General features: G+C 40.9%; 1 protein-coding gene across 1 annotated transcript in view; it reads left to right on the top strand.

Annotated features, from left to right (window-relative positions):
* Window positions 1–22001, top strand: part of Wnt2 (Wnt family member 2) — a 40178-nt gene that overhangs the window by 5382 nt on the left and 12795 nt on the right. Inside the window, exons 3-4 of the mRNA XM_055612806.1 lie at window positions 2056–2333; window positions 17590–17854. Coding sequence (XP_055468781.1) covers window positions 2056–2333; window positions 17590–17854 — 543 coding nt within the window. The remainder of the gene's footprint in view (window positions 1–2055; window positions 2334–17589; window positions 17855–22001) is intronic.

The raw sequence follows: 22001 nt of genomic DNA, 5'->3' as shown, positions 1-22001 counted from the left end.
TTAGAAAGACGATGTTTTTCTTCAGAAATTTGTTTTTAGAATTACAGAAAATTACTGTTTTGGGTTGAGCCAACAAGCCAATGTGATTGTTGCCTGAGGATGAAGTTTGTATCTCAAAAACCTCTCAAAATACTTTCAAAAATACTGTGTGTTCCTAACATGCTATGATCCACATCTTCCATGCTTTTTCTCACCTATAAAATTTCTTGCTCAAACTATATTAGTGGTAAATACATTAAGCATGCATGCTAATTACTCACATATATCTCATCTGATATCATGTATATTTTATGTATATATGTTAGCTTGATATCTGTAAATATGGATACTGGATTCTAAACCCCAAACTAGACTTTCAATGATAAAACAGACAACTATCAGCAAGGAATTTTTTAAAACTATAAAAATGAATATATAATGAAAGTGTTATTTATCTAAAAGCCAGTGGATAAAATTAAGCCATGTTAGTCACCACCTGTTGATTCCTTTTCATCTATGTGTGAGCCTTATAGCATTCGCTGGGACTGCTGAAACAGTTCCTATGGGCCTCCAGTCCTGTCTCAAGAGCATTGCTTGCTACTTATGGCAAACATTCATCTAAGTAATTGTCCTTCGAAATAACTGGTTCCCTTCTTGATGGCTAGAATTTTGTAGGAAGATATTCCTGAAAGGCTGGGATAAGCTTAGTACCATGTACATTCTTAATAATGGTTTTTAATAAGGAGACTAGCAAAGCAAATTCTGCAAGGGGTACACAGTAAGCTGTAGCAATGAGTGACACATAGAAACAAGCAAGGCTTCAATGTGAAAAAGTAGCCCTCCTCCCAGCTGTGTGGTTCAAAAAGTCACACTGGTCTTGACAGATTGAATCGGCTAACGGTTCTCTGCTTTCTGCCTTGCAGGGGCATTAGCTTGTCCAGCTTCTATTTTGATTGTTAATATATTTGCTGCAGCAACCATTAATAAAAAGCCATGCTAATAACAATGAAATACAGTTCCACTTGAAAAATGAGGTGCACACAGACCCTAAAGAGCCTTATATCTGTCACTCTACCACAACACCGTGTTATGAGTTACTACAGATTATTAAAATAATTTAATGTAGTTATTGCACTGAAATATGTACCTCTCAGCCTGTAAGTGAAAGTAGGCTGCGCTCTAATAAAGAACAAGTCTACGAAAGCCCCCAAAGGGTTCTTGCCCTAGTCTAATTATAGGCGGTAAATTTGTTTCCTTCCAGAGAAACCAAAGCAAAAGCTTTTCACTGTCTTTGACCCAATACCAATGATCAGTGCAGGTGTTCCAGAAGAAAGGAAAATCACCTTAGCAGTTAGACACAGTATGCAACCCAAGGATATTACATATCATTTTCAACAAACTTTCAATTCCTTGTGAAAACTGATGGCAAGCCAGCTCTCCAGTGTCAATGCCAGGGCCTGGTGGCTGAATGAACTCTCTTCCCATCCTAGCCCCAATATTTTCTTGATTTCAGTATTTCACTGTCCATAAGTAAAATTTTCTTAATGTCCTCAGTAATGTCTAGAGGTTTGGAAGTGTTTTTCTTTGTTCTGGCCTCCAACTCTTGGGTTCAAGCAGTCTTCTGTCCCAGCCAAGACTGTAATCGCATGCAACAGTGTCTATCTTGACAGCTTTTTTTCCAAACTGTGATATCATGACTTCTAAACCTTTCAATGGAATGAATGATAGAACTGTAGAATTCAGACTGTTTTATAGATGGTGAAACTAAGATGACTCATGCCCGCTCTTTTGGGATATCTAGGGTTAGGAGTGAATGTGATTTGATGAAACCAGGAGCAAGGCTATCTTTTATCTTTTCTACTCTGTATTTAAGAAGAATTGGCCAATAGACATTTAAATGGACCAAATCCTACGTTAAATGTAAGTGATTCATAGTAGAAAAATGACATGAGATCTAGAAAAGAATCCTAGAACACCATAGGAGATGAGACATCAAGAAGGTCACTATGTGAAAGCAATGCAGAACACTTGAGAGAAGCTCTCTGGCCACTTTTAAGAAAAGCATTTTTGTTTCAGGTAGTCGGGAATCTGCCTTTGTTTACGCCATCTCCTCAGCTGGAGTTGTATTTGCCATCACCAGGGCCTGTAGCCAAGGAGAATTAAAATCCTGTTCCTGTGATCCAAAGAAGAAAGGAAGTGCCAAGGACAGCAAAGGCACCTTCGACTGGGGAGGCTGCAGTGACAACATTGACTATGGGATCAAGTTCGCACGTGCATTTGTAGATGCCAAGGAACGGAAAGGGAAGGACGCAAGAGCCCTGATGAACCTTCACAACAACAGAGCTGGGAGGAAGGTATGGCCTGCGGTCCTGCTCATTCCAGGCCCTGTGGCCTTGCCGCTCACTGAGGCAGACCTTATCTTAAGATTTCCTAGTTGATTAAATGCTGCACAGTCACAGCTTCCCACCAACTCCCAGCCCAGGGCCACTTGTTCTAAAGAGTACCACCAACAGGGCTGAGACATCCCCCACCCATGCCCCACCTTCTTCTCCACAGTGAGCTCACGAAGTCCACTCATTGCTTTGAGCAGTGTGGTGAGTCAAGTGTTTTATGGTCCCTGCTGGATAGCGCAGAAGGTATCGTTTGCCAGATAGCTCTTTATCACACAAAGCAATAGTATGGAGCGTCAGTGCCCAGATATTCCATTAGAGCAATTCACCAGGCATGGTGAGTTGGCTTCTCCTAAATTCAAGGATACTCTCTTTTGGAGTCACACCCAGCACTACCTACACGTCCTTTTTTTTTGGGGGGGGGTGTTTTGTTTTGTCTTGTTTTGTTCTAGCTGAGTAAGAGAACTAAAAACCCTCATCCTTTTATCTTGATGTACCTGGTAGTCCACAGGAATCTAGTCTGAAATCACCTTCAAACACCCATTTGGTGGATGAGGAAACTGAAGTCCTGAGGTACTCACCAAAACGTCAGGACTAGAACTAGAACTCAGGTTTAACTCCTAGGCCAGGGTACTTGATCCTCGGATTAAACTGTTTCAATGCTTATGTTCTGATGGGCGAGGTTGGACTATTTAAGTGGCAGCTTGACCAGAATAACAAGAGAGCCAGAGTGTTGTTATCTGTGCCTTTGGGCAGAAAGCTGAAAACGGCTGAGATAAACAAACATTTGTTCTGAACTACTATAAGACTATCTAATTGCCAGAGGAAACAGACGTGATTTGTCTTTTGTCAGTAAAACATTAAATATGCCTGCTATTAATTTGTGAAGAGAGATCAGCATAAAATTGAGAAATATGGAGGAGGGAAAGACATAGAAACAGCATAGAAAAAGAATACAGATCTGTTTGGATGAAATCTTTTTACTGGGCTCTTGAGAAGAGCCAATCTAGTTTAAAAGAAGTTGGGGAAAAGGGACTCATAGCACATGAAATAGGATGAGTGGACCTGAGCTGTTTACAAATAGGACCTTTTCTGAACTTAAATATTAAGTTTATTTATTCTTTATTTGCATGAAATTGTAAACTTAATAGTTGCCACTGCCAAGAATCTAGACTGTGATTGTGCACTCCTATTATTGGTGAGTATCATTTGTGCAATGAGTTAGATGAAAGATCTATACTGACCTTTGTTTTGACATCAGTAGAGCACGTGTAAGTTATAAAGTGTGGCGTCTTTGACAAGACACATTGCTTAATTATTTGAATGGGAGTATTTAGATTCTTCTATCTGAAAGATAGGCTATATGTCACTACATTGTATCCAAAAGAATGTCAACTGATTCAAATATATGTTGAGTTTTTATAATAGGTCGTTAAACTGTGACCAGTTCTAATCTTCAGAATAACAGATCTTAACTATTATATGCTAGGTCCTGCAAGTGTTTTAATGTGAATCACATGAGTTCACGGAGGAGAGGTGAACAGCTGTTGGGCCTCGGATACTCCTCTGCCTACTCCACAAAACTTAGGAGGCTACTTTTGATTGGGATGAAAGTGCACACACGGACTTTTAAAAATGTGGCTTTAATTAATGGTGGGTGGGCAGGCTTTCCTCAAGGAGAGAGGTGTGATGTCAGCGAATATGAACTTTAATGAGAGCAAATGCACTGAGATAAACATGCGTCTCTAATTCTCTTCTTGCGGTCGTTAGTCCCCACTCCCCCTTCTTACCAGCGGAAGATCTGTGGAATGGAAACAGGCTGGGTCCTGTTTGAAGGCAGTCCTCCTGAGCAGTTTCCAACTCACCCAGCTCTAGAAAACCTCATTCTCCCAGGGCTGACAGCAACAGCAGCTCGGTGTTTTGGTTTTGTTTGTTTGTTTGTTTGTTTTTTCCTCTATTGCTTCTTAGTGTTTTCTAAATTGTCTGATATGAGCACCATCTACTTTCAAAAACTGAGAGCAATGGTGGGGGTGGGAGGATAGTATATTTTATTTGAACTAAAAGTCATCTGTACCAAGACATCCGTGTTTAGCCAGTGCTAAGGTCACAACCCAACACTGCTGTGCCATTTACCCCAACTCACGTCTCAATTTCCCCTAACAACTAAAACTAAATTAATTTATTATGACAGCTGAGTAGATCACCTTCATGTGTTTCTATTTGGTACTACTATCTAAATCTGCATTATCATATCATTCATTCTAACCATGTTTTTTAAAAGACTTTATCACTATTTTCCTTCTTTCATTGTTCACTTGAGATTGGCCTTTCATTGCATCTGGCTTTCTGGTTCTAAATAGAATAGGAAGGAAGCTCTTCTGGCCTAAGATGGTTCTTTCTCAGCTGAGTCTGAAGAGGCTCCACTAGGAAGACTTGCAATTTATATTAAGATGAGTTTTACTGAATGGCCAGCAGGGGATACCTGGGCCTGCTAGCCACCATTTGTTCTCTTTCATGAGCTTGCAGAGGGATTTTAAATTATTCTTTTCTTTTGTAAGAAGAAATAATCACACTTATTTATTAACTTTCCTAAGAGAATCAAAATCAGAATATCAATCTAATCAAAATACAGCTGTTCTTCAACAACTCTAGAAATTTCCATAACAGTTTGAATTTCCACAACAGAATTCTTTTAAAATATTTAAAATATTTCCAAAATGTGTCTCGAATGATACTGAAACATTAAAAAAAAAAAATCCATGGAATTCAATATCAGATTCACCTTTGTATTCATCTCGCAATAACTGTGACTTTGTTCACTGGTTTTGTCAGATGTAATGTTAAATGAAATATGCAAAGTGTAGGAATATAAATATAAGCAGATAGCTCAGGCTTCTCACATGTAGTAGGGCTCAGAAAATGTCTCTTTCCCATTAGTGGAGTCAAAGTTGTTTATAACTCAGGTAAGAGAAGCCAGGAACTGTTATTTAGAAAGTCTTTTGAAGTGTTTTATAGTGGGGGCTTCCCAAATCCTAATCAGAATAAAAGGTAGCATGAATATTTTTAACTTTCAGGTGAAAAGTTGCCCTCAAGGACATAAGGTGACTAACCCAGGGTCAAGTGATAATGAGAGGCCAGGCTTGGGCTTCAAGCACAGTTGTGCATGTTTATAGACACATGTTCAGATTTCCATACTGCCTCTATTTTTGAATTTGTAGAAAAATAAACAGTAATTCTTTATTAAAAAAAAAAAAAAAAACAACTAAAAAGCACAAAAAATGGCAACTGTTGGTTTTAGAAGGTGGCTTTGCTGACGACATTTTTCCTCTGGTAGCTTCACCTCAGACTTCCTACAAGGAGCATGTGCTTATTCGTTGCTTTAGCTTAATCTTTTTATTTTTAAAATTTTTCATGCAATCTATTTTGATCATAAATTCCACTCCTTCAATTCCTTCTCCACCCTACCCACCCAACTTTGTTCTTTTTTTTTCCTTTAAAAGAACAAAAACAAGTAAAAAAAAAAAAAAAAAAGCCAACAAGAACAAAAGAACAAAACATAGAGACCATTTTGTATCTGTCAACTACTCCTGAGTGTGAGGCTTGTCCTGGTGTGGGAATGCTATACCCAGTGTCACTACAAGGGGGGGTGGGGGAGTGATTTCCCTCGCCCAGCAGGCATTAATCGCAAATACCACCTTAGCTGGAGGTGAGACTTTGTGCTCACCCCTGTTGTATCTATCACCATCACAGTTGAACTACAAAGTTATAGTAATAAAAACAACATGGTATTGTAATAAAATATTACATTATGTATAGTGGTAAAAACAGAAATGTTGATGAATGAAATAGAATTGAAGACCAGGACATACATAACTCCACACACCTAAGGACACCTGATTTTTTACAATGAAGACTCCTTCATTGTAGGGAGCGATTATTTTTAACAAGAAAGTGTTGTCTTAAAGTGGAATTGCTCACCATGGGTCATTGTGAGCTCAGTTTAAGCAACTTGATCTCCTTTAAGAGAGTCACAGAATTTCAGTGAATTACACTGCAAGTCTGAAAGCAGTATGTGTTACTGGACTGGTCTTAGTTCAAAAGGGAACTTGTCAAAGCTCCCTGGGGAAACACGCTTGGGGGGTACTGAGCTAGATAAGAAAAAGAGTATGAAAAGAAGAGCATGACCACAGGAAACCAGGAAACTAACTTTTGGTCAGAAAGATGGTGGCGTTTAAGTACAAGAGAAGGCGCACCTAGTGGTATACCAGAGTAGGGTCTGTTAGCTGAGGAGATCACACACACACACACACACACACACACACACACACACACACACGCACACACGCACACACGCACACACGCACACACGCACGGACGCGCGCACACACACACACAAATCTACAAGCTAGAGATAAGAGATTTCCCCTAGAGAAAGCCCCTTTAGGGTTAATGGAATGTAAGATGTAAAGGTGAGAAATGACTAGAGTTCTGCAGAGGAGCCACTGACAGAGTTAATGGAGCAAAAGCTGCACACGTGTCTTTGTGACATACAGAGATCTTTAAATACTCTGCCGAGACATTTGGACGTTACTGGAAAGACTAAAGCAACACTTTAGTTCAATCATTATAAATGTGAGGATGGTTATAGTTCGCTTTCTGACTAAACAATTACAAAACAGCGTGTGGCAACTGTGCTGATATTGGTGTTTAATGATATCAATGTTGATAGCAAATATCAATATTTATAGAAATATATAAATATTTATAGTTATCAATACGTAATAGATAAATTAAATAAATAGGCATAAATAAATATCAAATATGTTGATAAAGGCTAACCTTGTCTATAGTAATCATGAGCAATTTCTAGCTAGAGATGTCACCTGACTGCAGCAATACAAAAAGCAAGATTCTCTAATACTTGAACAGGCTCCCTAACTAACATTGCAAAATGGGAAGCAAGAGTCTCTAATACTTGAACACAGCCTTCAGAAGGCTCCCTAACATAGAAAACAAGATACCCACCCACACGTACCAGGTTTCAAGAAAACCTAAAAGTTAGGTGTCTTTGTTACTACGTTTTATGTATGAGGAGACGTGGGTGTCATAGTGCAGTCAGAATCAGCACACAAACTGACTGTATTTACTTACTGAAGGGATTCGAAGATCTTACTTCAGTTTGTACCCAGCGTTTTGTAGGGCAGGACCTTCTTGAGTGAAGGCCTCCAGCATTCTGCTCAAGCAAGTACCAGGCAGAGACTGAGAAGGAAGAGCACCAAGGCCCTGCAGGTGGCCATCTGGAGAGATGGGACACAGCAAACAGGAAATGCCTCCAAAGTAAACATAAAATCAGTGTTGAGTAACTTGTAAGAAGAACCTTAAGGCAACAATCTAAGTTCTAATAAAGATATCAGAAAGTAGATCCCCTGATATCACTTGAAATAGGTAATAAACAAATAACGGATCTGACTTCAGAGAACTGGAATACGATAAAAAAGAAATACCACTCTTAAAAAGTAAGACATATCAACGGACAAGGGAGGAATAAAACCAAACTGTACTGCAGAGCCAAACTGTTCCCCTCCTCTTCATCCTGACCTTCCCTTTAACAACCTGCTGCATCTTTATAGGGCACAAAGTTCAGCTAGCAGATCTGTGTTTTCCAGTTCATCCCCCTAATGCAGAACATTAAAAACTCAGATTTCGAAAAACTCTGAGTAAACGCCAGCCTCTGTCTCATTAAATCCCAAATTGGTATGCTTTTGATACACTGTCTGTCTCCTTGTATCACAGGACTCTAAGCCTATATCATAAGACTCCAAGCCCAACCAAAATTAAAGTTCTCAAACAGAGGATAACTCTTAACAAAATTTTTCAGTCCCACGGAAGTTGTATTATTAGAAAATGTGTCTTAGACTTGTATCATTTGTCAACTGGAATTGTTGTGAATATGGCTGGTCAACAGTGATGCCAAGGCCCGAAAATACAGATGCCACACCTTGTATTTTCCAGCTAAGCAAGCCCACCGAGAGGCACCGCTTTTAATAGATGACCAAACTGAAGAAATCACAGTGCCTTACTGAACTTAATAAAACACTGGCCTGGCTAGCTAAGCGCACCTTTCTAATAAATATTCCTGGCTTCCCTAGCCCCAGCGCATGTACAGTTGAAGGATATAAATTGTTTCAGTGTTTAGTAACTCCTATCTTAGAGATGTCGGCCTGTCAAAAGGCTTTAATTGGTAATAAATGCGCTTGGCTCTAAGCCAATCTGGAAATTAAATAATGTGTTTTTAATGTGTGTTTCCCCAGGAAAACCGATAGGACCCAAAATATGTTAGCTGCTTTGTGGAACACAACTAACTAAAGGCTGTTAGCACTAACAACATCTTCAAATGCTTTCATTTGTGAGGTAACCACATGGAGACCTGAAACAAATCCTATATTCGACTGCTAAGGCAAGGCTGGTTGATCACTGGCAAATATTTTATATATTATAATATAGATGGCCTTATAATTAATAATTAATATGACACAATCCCAAGATTTGTGAGCTTGACGAAATGCATGCTAAGAAATACTGTTATGTTCCTTAAGAAAATCTGATGAGGCCACCCTCACAGTTCTCTCTGCTCTGTTTTCATAAAGGCTGATGTAGGAAACCTTCTCCTTGAGAGAAGTTTGTTCTTAGAACTGGCAAAATAATTCTTTTCAAAACATAATCAAATATTCAGACATTATATGTAGAAAAGTGTTTGACTCACTGAAACTGGGCAACAGGTGCCCAGGGCTTCCTAGATCCCAGGATGAGGAAGCTAGCGAGGGAGTGTGAAGCCCAGGGTATCATATATTGGCTGCCTACACATCTCACTTACTGCCTTCGGATCTCTGCCTGTAGGGGTTCAGCGTTCGTAAGTGAGGTGGGGGCGTGATGATATGCCTTAGATGCTTTTGTTGATTGAGTAAAATAGCTGCTTGAAAATGCTTAACATGGTCTGACATAACATAAGAACCTGATGAATATTGTGCCCTTTCATTATACTCTGATACCAGGCTGGGCAAAATAGACTTTTTTACATGATGTGTGCATGCATGTGTGTCCTTCTATGGTTCTTCCTCTTTTAACATTCAGAATTTTGTCTCTGTGGTATAGGTTGCTAACATCTAGAATTCCTTTCTGTAAAAGGGAGTTTAAAAAACTAAATTTTAAAAGTAGAAAACAGATAGATTCTAAGTTTAAAAGAAAACTAAAAATCCTCAAAATCAAATATTTAAGCGTTTCATGAAGGCATGCTAAAGAAGATTTTTTAACATCACTCCCTATTGGAGAATGTTAGAAAAAAGTTATATATTGAGCTAAAAATGTTCTTTGTGCTAGTGCTAAAGGAAAAAAGAAAAAAAAAAAAAGAGTGCTGCTGTCCTTTGAAATTTTCTACTTCATCTATCTTTCTTTTTTTTCTTTATTATTATTGTTTATTACAATTTGTATCCCAGCTGTGGCCCCCTCTCTCATCTCCTCCCAATCCCACCCTTCCTCCTTCTTCTCCCCCTGTGTCCCTCCCCTAGTCCACTGATATGGAGATCCTCCTCCCCTTCTATTTGACCTTAACCTATCAGGTCTCACCAGGACTGGTTACGTTGTCTTCCTCTGTGGCCTGGCAAGACTGCTCCCACTGGGGGAGTCAATCAGAGAGCCTGTCACTGAGTTCATGCCAGAGAAAGCCCCTGTTCCCCTTACTAGGGATCCCCCCACTTGGATACTGAGTCTATGAACTAAATCTGAACCAGGGTTTTAGGTCCTCTCAAAGCATTGTCCTTGGTTGGGTATCAGTCTCTAGCTGTAGCACCAGAGCAAGCTTGTGGTGACAGGGTACCAAAGAGTAAAAGTCAGATAGGATCTAGACATGTAGTGGCAGAGGGAGACATCAAGAATCATGCTGGCCAGTATGGTGATATAAAGATCCATATGACTGATTAGAGATGCCTCACACAGGATTATCCCAATGGCTTTCAGTGAGTAGTAAAGGATGGAAGAGAGCATGAGAGCTTTTAGGAGAGATTTCAAGAGACAACAGAGAAATGGGGGACCTAACAAAATGGCAGTATGGATCTGAGATTGTGAATGAAGCTGTCAGTCTCACACTGGAGAGGAAATAATTGCAATTGATTCTCCTACAAAAGAAAGAGAGCAAAAGTGGAAAACAGTGTTTATACATAGTTTAAAAAAATGACAAGCTGTGCAATGGAAGAGTGTGTAATAAAATGGGAAATGACTCCCAAATTAAACCAAGTAATTTAGCGATGAGAGGAGAAATTTTTACAAAGTCTGATGAGTCTTCTCAAAGAGACTGAAGAAAATAGTAGTGTCTGTAAATAAAAGTGAAAGCCTTGAAGTAATAATGACAAGAGAATAGGAAGTGGGAAGAGGAAGCCAAAAAAAAAAAAAAATCTCCCCAAAGCAAAGCAAAAACCCCAACTGATAGTGGAGTTTGAAAACATCCACAACAAGTCACAGGTTGGAAACCAGGAACCAAATGATCAGATAGATGAAGCAAACATTTCAGTTTCCCTGTTGGGAAAAGCCTACAGCAAGGGGCGGATCTTCATGCAGCATAGTGCCATGCAGACCCCAGAGTGTAGACTCTCCAGGCCTTTCAAAGGCAGCTCATGCAGGATTGCTGGCTGGTTTGTAGGGTTGGCCATACATAGCATGTTTTCTCAACAGGGTTTTTGCTTTGCTTTTGGGAGATTTTTTTTTTAAGCTTCCTGCCAAAGAAGGAAGGAAAAGCCTTTTGACCTTCCTTCAAATTCACCAGTTGGGCAAGTCAGTTTTCCCACTCTAGGGAGAAAAGACAAGTGGTTTAAAGAACCCAAAATGTTACTTTAACACATTTTAAGAAAAAAATTAAAATTAAAAAGACATAGAGGATGGCTTTACAAGGTCTGTGAACCAATTAGATTGTCATAAAGACTATGGAAAGTACAGAAAGTCAGATATTAGAAAGAATATTTCAGCATTGAAGTCTACCAGTTTGGTTGAAAGCATCTGATAACTGTCAGGGAGGATTAATGGGAAAAAAATTCCTGAGGTGTGATATTTCTGAAAACCAAGAACACGGGAAAGATTCTGTAAGTTTTCATGCAAGAAAAAAAAAAAAGTAGAACAAAAGCCAAAAAAAAAAAAAAAAACATATTAAAGCAATCAGTGAAATGTCACATTTCCCATCTGTACACTGGAGGCTAAAAGCTATATACCTTCAAACTTGGGAGAAAATTATTTCCAATCCAGAATTCTATACCCAGCCAAGCTATTAATCAAATCTGAAGGCTGAAGTAAGATCTCTTAGACATGTAAGAATTCAGAAAATGCATCCTATGTGCACCTTAAAGGAGTTAAGAATGTACTACAAGCAGAAAGAAAGAATGACCAGACAGAAAGAAAACATGGCATTTAGGAAACCGTGTGTGTGCAGGGTAGCAGGGCATGACCTAGGTCTCCACTATGGACTTAGTCTTCCATTCTAAGAGCATCCTTCATGCCAGAAAGGCTGTAGTATTGGATAGAAGATAATAAAATTCACCCAAGAACATTATTGCACTTAACTGTAGAGTTAACAGTTTTTAATAATACTACTGTCCCTTAGCTTCTGTGGCCCATTGATTTCTGTATCATCTGTGGATATTCAAATCTGAGATGTTTAAATCCCTTATGTAAGATAGTGTGACATTTTCCCATCTCACATATATGTATATTTCAATTAGCTTTGTTTTGTCACTTGACAATTTAGATGATCCATAGTTGTCTTGCTATATTGAATAATGATCAGAGAAAGTCTGTACATGTTCAGTTTAGACACGGGTATCATAGACCCAACTACATGCATGAACAAGATGAGCATGAACAACCATCAAACATCGAATGTGGAGAGAGTCTGAAGATGGATGAGCTGGCGGAGGCTGCAGCCCACCTACACATCTGGGTGGACTCAGCATAGTGCTCACCTATACACACTCGAGTTTTAATTTGGGGAATTATGTGAGGTTTGTTCCTGTTAATTTTTTTTTTTCTAAATCCAAACTAGGTTGAAGCCATAGATATAGAGGGCCAATAAGTTTTCAAATTTTAGAATAAGCATCTAGATATATTATGGAAGACTTAACTATAAAGTTTTAAGTATTGGTACTCTCTATTTTGGTTCTTCAATCTTGTGTCATCCAATTAAAATGTCAACAGTTCCTCCATCAGCAGCCCAGCATGAGAGTCCTCCAGCTCTTTCCTCAATGGGTCTGAAGACCTCAGGCTATCGACCAGTCATTCTCCTCATCTGTGTGGCCTACTAATCCAGGCAGCCATTGGGTTTGGGTCTCACACTACTGAGTGTCTTTCATTCTCCCCCGAGCACCCACAGCAGAGATTATTACTTGTGGATTTTTTTTTCCTGGTGATTGAGACACCCTAGAAACAACCCTAGAAACAGAGCGGGAAACAACTGCAATTAGATAACTAGATTTCCACAAAAATGCGATGCCTGCCCCTGCCATGGGCATTTCTTGCTGCTCTGCTCTCCACTGGTCCTCACACTCCTGAAATGGAGCAGGGGCTCCAAAAACTCTCTCCTCCAGTGCTGGGAGGCCATGCTCAGCACAGGCTGCGAAGTAGAATTACCTGAAGAACTGCAAGGCCTGTCCGGGCCTGGGTCTGCCCCACCCCCTCAAGGCTCCGATTTTCTCAGCCTGGGAAGGGGGCTGCAAATGATCCCCAGGTGATTTTAATGTGCAGCCAGAAGCAAGACGCCCTGCTCTGCTCTCCAGTTGCCAGGGAACAATCCTCAGATTCCTGTAACTTTACTACACAGTGTAGATGGAGTCTTCCCTTCTCTTGCCAGACTCTGCATTTCCTCAGACCACAGCCTGATTGTAAAAGAACATTTTCCCTTCCTCCTCTGTGTGGACACATATGCAGAGCTTTAACAAGTGGCACACGCCAGATATATCGTTCTGCATTTCGTTTTCATCACTGGGCTTTCTTTCATGCATAAGACACGGCTCTGCTGCATCATTCAAAGAACCACACAATACCAACAGGTACCATTAGGTACCAGAATTTACACAGCCGTTTTTCCACTGATGTCGCCTGGGTCTCTTCTTATAGTTTGCTATTGTTAATATTATGAAGTGAAGTTTTGATTGCTCTTAAGAAGCAGAGGTGTGTGCATAATTCAGTTTCGGGAAGATCCCAATGTGATTTAGGATTTTGTGCATCTGTTTAGAAAGATCACAGATCTAGCTGGTGACTGGAGATTTTATTGGCCTTACTGGGTCTGGATTTTCAGACTTATGGATTGGAAATACTAACTTCTTTTGCTTAATTGTAATGAATGTGTGATAGAAGGTGTGTGCAGAGCCTGGCTAAGACCAGTTAAGTTCTCAGCTATAGTTGCTGTGGTTAAGAATTTTATTGTAGGACCAAACAGAGTTCAGTTGGTAGACTGCTTGCACAAAGCTTGGAGTTCAGTTCCTAGGACCACATAAAGAATTGGGTGTGCTGGCATACACCTGTAACACTGTGGAAACAGGAGATCAGAAGTTCAAGGTCACCCTTGGCTACACAGTGAATTAGACTGGACTACATGAAACTCTGTCTGAAAAAAAAATGGCCTTATCACAGTGGGATACTGGAGATCAAATCCTCATGGTGTGGTCCCTTGCTTTGCTCTCACCTCAAGTGGAACTCAACAAAACTTCAGAGCATAGGTTTCCCTCCCTGTACTTGTCTACTTGAGCTGGGTTTTGCTGTTTACAAGGTTAAGGGTTTGACTTTAAATTCTATAAATCCTGCAAACAGAGTTAGAGGTAGCTAGCTCTTAAGTGTTTGTGTTGAACAAGCTGTATATTAACTGGAGTGGAGATGCGGTACAAAGCTAGAAGAGTGAGCTGTCAGCTAAGCTCTGTCATTAATCCACAACCAAGAACTAACTTTGGTGCTGTCAGCTATGAGGGGCAGCTCCCCTCCCCTGGGGTGGAGAGGGAGCAAAATTATAAGAACTTAGTGTCTTGGAACACAAGAACTGTGGGTGTTGGGCAAGTCCCAAATGGGCTCATTGAGACACTCCACAACCTTTTTCAGACCTCCATTTCCTCACGTCTTTAGGACTGTGTTCAGCTTCATGTGTCACCCTACTGCTGCTCTCACGGCCTTTGCGTTATAGTGTCGAAAAACATCATCTAGAGACAGAGGAAAAGGATTATATCTCTTTTTTTATTTTTATTTTATTTTATTTTTAATTACACTTTATTTACTTTGTATCCCCCCTCTAGTTCCCTCCCAATCACTTCCTTCCTCTCCCTTCTCCAAGCATGCCCCTCCCCAAGTCCACTGGTAGGGGAGGGTTTCTTTTCCTTCCTTCTGATCCTAGTCTATTAGGTCTCATCAGGAGTGGGTGCATTGTCTTCCTCTGTGACATGGTAAGGCTGCTACCCCCTCAGGGGGAAGTGATCAAAGAGCAGGCCAATCAGTTCATGTCAGATGCAGTTCCTGTTCCCATTACTATGGAACCCACTTGGACACTAAACTGCCATGGGCTACATCTGTGCAGGGGTTCTAGGTTATCTCCATGCATGGTACTTGGTCAAAAGAAGAAGAAAACAGGAAACAAGTTAGGAGCCTCCCACAGAGGGCCTCTGAAAGGCTCTGCCCTGCAGACTATCAAAGCAGATGTTGAGACTAATGGCCAAACTTTGGGCAGAATGCAGGTAATCTTATGAAAGAAGTGGGAAATAGTAAGATCTGGAGAGAACAGGAGGTCCACAAGGAGAACATCAAAACCAAAAAATTGAGCACAGGGGTCTTTCCTGAGACACATTGTATCTCTTATATCACTAGTAAAGTGTAAAGGAAACTTCCTTCTTGAATCCCATTGAGACAAACTGAATCACCATGATCCATGTCCTAAGAAAAGTCAGTGTGTTAACAGTGAAATGACCATTAAGGATTTAGGCCACTCCTGTCAGAGAGGGCCTGGCCAGGCCTGGAGCACACAGCTTCTCAGCACCTGATTAAAGTAGGTAGCCAATAAGGGAAGAGGTATGCATCTGGCCCCGCCACCTGATTTGTAAGGATTGCTTAGGTGTATTTTTAAGATCCGAACTTAACATGCAAATGTTCCCACTAAATATATAAAAATATCAGCTCTGAAGTTTGTCACCTGGAAACATAGCATAACAAAGGCAGGGCAATGATATTTCCTGTTATTTTTAGAACTAGGGGTGTGACTTAAAAGTGAAGAATCTGCCTACAGAAGGGATGCAGGAGGAGCATGAAGGGTGGAGTCAGCATGTGGCATGGAGCGTGCTCTTCATGAGGCTATCAGATCTTAGGAGGCAAACTTTTAGACAATGCTGGGGAGCCTAGAAGGGTATTCCTGGGGTTGTGTGTGGCAAAGTCTACAACACCTGGTCTATAAAGGGCATTGCAGAGAGGGTGGGTCCAGAGACAAAGTTCACATTACAATGTCCTTTACAGATGTTCAGGTCCCCATAATGTGGAGAATCAAGTTCTTTGTCTTAGCCTTCTTTTACTGGTTCATAAACAGAAGGGCTGACCCCAAGTATACAGGGACACAGTCTGCTGTGCCTGCCAAAGTGGGGAACACTATGTGGATACCAGTGCTCCAAACTTGAAGACAGCAATCAAGCCCCATAACTAAACAACCCAGGGTTACTGTGCTACCTTGCCTGTAATTGCTCTTCCCCTAGCGTTTGACTGCTTTTGACATATTTCCAGGCAGATGAATAAATTGAGGCTGACTCCTGGAATGAAAATCCTCTCTGAACGTCTGATTCTCCGATATCTTGGTCAGGTAGCAAGCCTGTGCAAGAAGCAGAGCCAGGTCAAACACTGGGGCAAAGGAACATGGTGAGGTCACTAGGGAGAGGCAGCAGAAAATGTGTCCATGTGAGGGGCACAGGGTGGTAGCTGAGACGTGAGCTCTGAGCAGCGTGGTCCAGCTACCTCTCTGTCAACTACTTCACACTTCACAGGGCACCAGCACACCCGAGTCTCAGAGACAGTGAGGAGCATGGTTGAAACCCCACCGTCTTAGAAAGAGAGAAGCGAAGAATTTTGTTCATATAGACCTTTGAAGAATATCATCAAGGGATTCACTGTCCAATTTTCCTATGCCATTCCTCCAGATACTCTCTAATGTGGCAATTCAAACTGATTGGCAGAGAAGCTCCACTGTTCTGTTTCTGAGTGAGGACTGAATGTAGGGACTGTTGAATCCCCAGAGCTTCTTGTCTCTTAAATGACCCTTCTTGGCATTTTTTTTTTAATGGCATGATGGTGTGAATGGAGAATTTTCTACCTGCCTATGTGAGACAAGTTGTAGTCAAAACATGAGCAACCCAAGATACAGTATAAAATTACCTTCTGGTTATGTATCCAAATGTACATGTAAATGAATTTCCAATTTACACTAGGATTCCATCTCAAAGACATCTTGTGTTATATATGCAAATATCCCCAAATTTCAAAACTCCAAGCTTCAAAAGACTTCTGGCTTTAATCCTGTCAGATAAAGGATGCTAAACATTATAGTGGTTTACATTTTTAAAATAAAGATGTTATCAAGTAGTAGGAAATATTCCATTTCCTCTGCCCTTAAACTTTTTAAGACAGAGAGAGAGAGAAGGAGAGAGACAGAAAGAGAACATGAAGGGACAGTCTCTGGGAGGAATTGGGAGAGTAGAAAGAATATTATCAAAATATACTGTATGAAAAGTACTTTAAAAATAAACAAGCTGCCTACGTACCCTATAAAATAGTGAGAGTTGGTTACACGGATATTAGATAGGGTACAGGGTTGGAGTCTCCCATAATTTTTCTGCTCATCCCCCAATGGCTGCATTTACCACAGTGTAGTCTAAGTGATGAGCAAGTGACAAGTGATACTTGCTTCTTTAATATGAGCTTAAAAGTAGAGACAAAAGATGTTTGACAATTATAACCATTCTGAAAAGAGCAAGAGATTGTGGAGTAGAGCCGACTTCAGAAGAGGCTAAACTCCCAAGCCTCAGGGCCATTTCAGAGTCCAGAATCCAGAATGCCAGAATCCAGACTTTCCACAGCTACTTCTCTGTAGCTCTGAGCTAGTGAAGCTCATGGCTGGGTCCCATACTCAGTCCTGCCCCACTGAGCTTGCCTCTGTCTTTTCCTGCAGGCAGTAAAGCGCTTCTTGAAGCAAGAATGTAAGTGTCACGGTGTGAGCGGCTCCTGTACGCTGAGGACATGCTGGCTGGCCATGGCTGACTTCAGGAAAACAGGCGACTATCTCTGGAGGAAGTACAATGGGGCCATCCAGGTTGTCATGAACCAGGATGGCACAGGCTTCACGGTAGCCAATAAGAGATTTAAGAAGCCAACGAAAAACGACCTCGTGTATTTTGAGAATTCTCCAGACTACTGTATCAGGGACCGAGAGGCTGGTAAGTTAAGAGACTTCCTTCAGAGAGCAATGCTCTACAACCTAATTGGATGCCCATCTTTTTAAGCAGGCCGTTTGTGTAATTGCAGATGCCTGCCCTCAGGTTCCAGGCTTGTGTTCTTCCTAATTCATATTGAGACTGCACAGAAAATTCTCCTAAACAGTTAGGGAAACAGGTTGATAGTGTGCAGATTCTGAAGAAATATGAACTAACAAGAATGTATATGGCACAGAGTCAAAATACTCAGATCTGCAGAATTCTTGCCTGCACAGAATTCTAGTTAGGGGGACAGATAAGCATTATGTGCAATTGCCCGGAATCCTTCTTGTGATCCTGTGCTGAGCAGGGACAGTTTTGTAACAATTGTCTCCCATGACAAATCCCTTCACCATGACTCTGAAATGGCCCTGAGGCTTGGGAGTTTAGCCTCTTCTGAAGTCGGCTCTACTCCACAATCTCTTGCTCTTTTCAGTATGGTTACAATTGGTCAAACATCTTTTGTCTCTACTTTTAAGCTCATATTAAAGAAGCAAGAATTTACCCCCACTCTTTTGGTCATAGGTGGGTTGTGTATAAGGAATGACTGTAAGATGCACCTCATTTGTTAAAGCCACACTCTTGCCTCCTAAACAACATTTTCTCCATTTGTATCCCAAGAGTTCCTCTTCCAACTTGGACATGGTAGCTGTCCCCACCTGTCTGCTTTTTATAGATATGTGCTCTCCACCTCTTACCCTTAAGGTCACTATTAGGCTGCAAAGACACTAGAGCAAAATAAGAATAAATGAAAGGGTCTCAGTGGGGAAAAGGTAATGCCCGCCACAGCCCACTTTGGTTCCTATCATTTGCTTACTGGGGAGCAATGAAATTTAGTATCAGACAAAATATCCTTCAATTTACATTCTGAGCTTGTTCTCCATCCTGAAATAACTGCAAGAGAGCCAGTAAAGCAGCGCAGATGCGGCCAGCTGCTACAGCTAGATTAACTGATAGGCAAGATTGCCAGGAAGCATCATTAGGGAGCCAGGAGCCCTTTTCTTGCCCTCGAGTTGTTTGATGAGTTAGCTGGCTGCAGCCTGTGAGCATGTTTGCACATGCAGCATACGAACTCAAGACTGGTGAGCACTGGGACCTGACACTGTGCCCCACTGCATTCCTGTCATGCTGTGGGGCTGCTACCAAGTCATCCTACCTGTCAGACGACAGGCTCAGTGAAACCTGTTGCTTTGACATAAATCAACCCAGGGGGTTGTGTCCCCTCCTGTCCTTATTATTTGACTCTAACCAGGGCATGGGGATGAAATCACCTTAATCATTTTGGGCCCGAGAATAGACACTTGTGTGCTGAGCATTGCCCTAAGACCATTGTGTACCCACCCAGTCTTGTTGAGTCTATGAAGCAGCCCAAAGACATCAGTGCATTGTAAAATTTTACTTGTGGAAAAGGGGACAAAATAACGGATACCCTTTAATGACTGACACCAACCAAACTCTCTCCTTAGCTTACCGAGTCAGATGAACAGCCCTGGATATCACGCTCCATACTGAACAGTTAAGAAAATTAAATGCCTTGTCCACATATCATGTATGGATGGAGATGTATGTCTGGCCCTGTGCTTGGCCTGAGCTTTGAACCTAAGGGGAAACATTTGCTTCACCTATTTCCTAAGCACGATGGTGAAAAGACCTTAAGACCAAAACCTCGTATCAGATCTAGAAAACTTGCTACCCAGCAGGGTTTTCTGGTTTTTTGATTCGAAATGGTTTACGTAGTGAAGAAAACAGTCTTACCTGATGAGTTTTTTTTTTTTTTTTCATCATTTAACTCTGCCTCTAGAAGCTCTATACACAAAGGCACACAGTTAGAGGACTGGCTTTCATAAAGAGATATAATTTGATCTTTAATTTGAAACTAGGTCAATATTTTGGTTAGGTGTTATTGATTAAATAGAAGCCTTCCTGATCTTTTAAGTATCTAGTTCCAATATAATAGATCACATTTCCAATAAGTTTACCAGATTATTTGTAATTTTCTAAAATAGATAGAAATTTTGCCCAACCAGGCATGGTGGCACATACCTACAATCCCAACACTCAGGAGGCAGAGGCAGGTGGATCTTTTTAAATTCAAGGCCAGCCTGGTCTACAAAGTGAGTCCAAAACAGCCAACACCTCAGAGAAAAACCTCTTTCAAAACAAACAAACAAACAAACAAAAAAAAAGAAATGATGCCCTTTGTAGTTGTGCTCAAGAACATGCACAAGTTATTCACGTGACCTGCAACATTTCATTTGTAGCTTCGGTAACTACATGTGAATGTTTTCATAAAAACACCATTTAGAATGTTTTATGTCATATAGACAAAAGCTCAGCTTGTTAAAAGACTATCTTAGATTATTAACATTTGGAGTATTACAATAGTCCCAGGTTCGGGATGTGGAGACCTTTGCTTCAAGCGCACGCTGGCTGGGTAATGCCCTTTGGCTTGGGACTGATGGCTGTCTTCAGATGGGGGCCTCCCTGACTGGGATAACCTTGTGTGGAGTGTGCTCTCCGAAGCTGGGCCACACCACACTGACCGCATGTGGGTGTGGCCTCTAGCCTCTGTTTGTGGAGCTAGAGAGATAAGAAAGATAATTCTGAGACCCATGGGAATGGAGACTTTCTGCATCTGACCCTTTGTGAAACAAAGGCGTTAGGTCTTACAGACTACGTGCCATTGTGAGTCTGTAACAGAATGAACACTGTGATGGAATAATCTTACGGGTTAGACAAAGCTTCAAGGTAGACCAAAACTTCATAGTAACATTTAAATCAACACACACACACATTCCTCTTCTTTCTTGTTTTTTTTTTTTTTCTCTATTCAAATTAATAGTCTCTCTCCCCTATATCTCGTCTTCTCTTCCTAAATGGTTGGATTTAAGTAATGGACTCTTGAATGTTCACTTCACTGGGCGCCTTCTCCTTGAGAGCTTTAGAAGAGCAGGAGCTGCGATCAGGCAGGGCTCTGGTGGGTGAGTGGTGCTTGAACTGGTTGGCTACACTCTTCTGTCCCCTATTGCATCCTGTTCAGAATAACGGTGCACAGGATTGAGCTGGAGTGTTTTCCAGTCACGTCTGTGCAGTAGATGCATGCGCAGGTCCACTTCATCGTTTTCCACAGCCAAGGCTTCCTCAGAGACCTGGCAGAGCAGAACCAGGACATCCCATACTTGTCAAACTTAACAATAGAGTCTGGAAAATCAAGGACTTGGTGGTCTGTGGTCTCAGCTTACCCCTAGTATCAGAGAAGAGGAAATCTAAGGAGACTTTGTTCTCCCAGTCTCTGATCCTTAGAAAGGGTGAAGAGTGTTCTTATTTGTAGAGCTCTCAATAGACATAACTCAGGAAATGGTCTCTGGCTTATGTGGCATAGAATTCTCTTTTTTTTTCCTCTTGCTGCTTTTCAGACATGTAAATCCAACATCTCCAGAAAAATATACTGCAGGTATCTTATTTAAATGATTTCAGCCATTAAGACATCTGCCGGAATTAGCTTGACATATTGGTTATCAAGTCGCTCCTCTTGGGGAAACCCCGACACAGTGATACCAGGATGAGTGAATTTTAAAGAGGAGAGTCACAGAAAGAATAACTTGAGTGTTTCTGGTGAGGACAGATCTCTCAGCATGGCTGCTGGGAGCACGGGTCGAGCTCCTGACAGGTCAGGTCTGGTCTACATCCCTTACGTGTAGATTGGCAGCAATCCCCTTTGTTTTCAGATCAAGAAAATGGAATCCCAAAGTTCTGTAATTTGTCCAAGATTTCACGACCTGGAACTAGTTAACAAAATGAATAGATAGAAATCAAAACAAAAATCCATACTTGTCTCATTTTACCATTTCCCTCGTATTTGGATTCTGTGAAAAGTAGGGGAGGGTCTTCTGTGAAAAAGGTACAGGATGTAGATCTGGGAATTTAATTGGGGGTGCCCACAAAGCCAAGAGTTCAAAACTGATCAGAATTAAACAGCCGCATTTAGATTAGGTTGAAGCCCTTTTTGACTGGAAGTTTTCCAAGATTTTCTTTCTTTCTTTTCTTTCTTTCTTTCTTTCTTTCTTTCTTTTTTTTTTTTTTTTTTTTTTTTTTTTTTTTTTTTTTTTTT

The sequence above is a fragment of the Psammomys obesus genome, unplaced genomic scaffold (genome assembly GCF_907164565.1).
Source record: "Psammomys obesus unplaced genomic scaffold, mPsaObe1.curated_primary_1811, whole genome shotgun sequence".
Lineage (NCBI taxonomy): Eukaryota > Metazoa > Chordata > Mammalia > Rodentia > Muridae > Psammomys > Psammomys obesus.
Note: the sequence above shows the minus strand (reverse complement) of the source record. Positions and strands in the feature narration are given on the sequence as shown.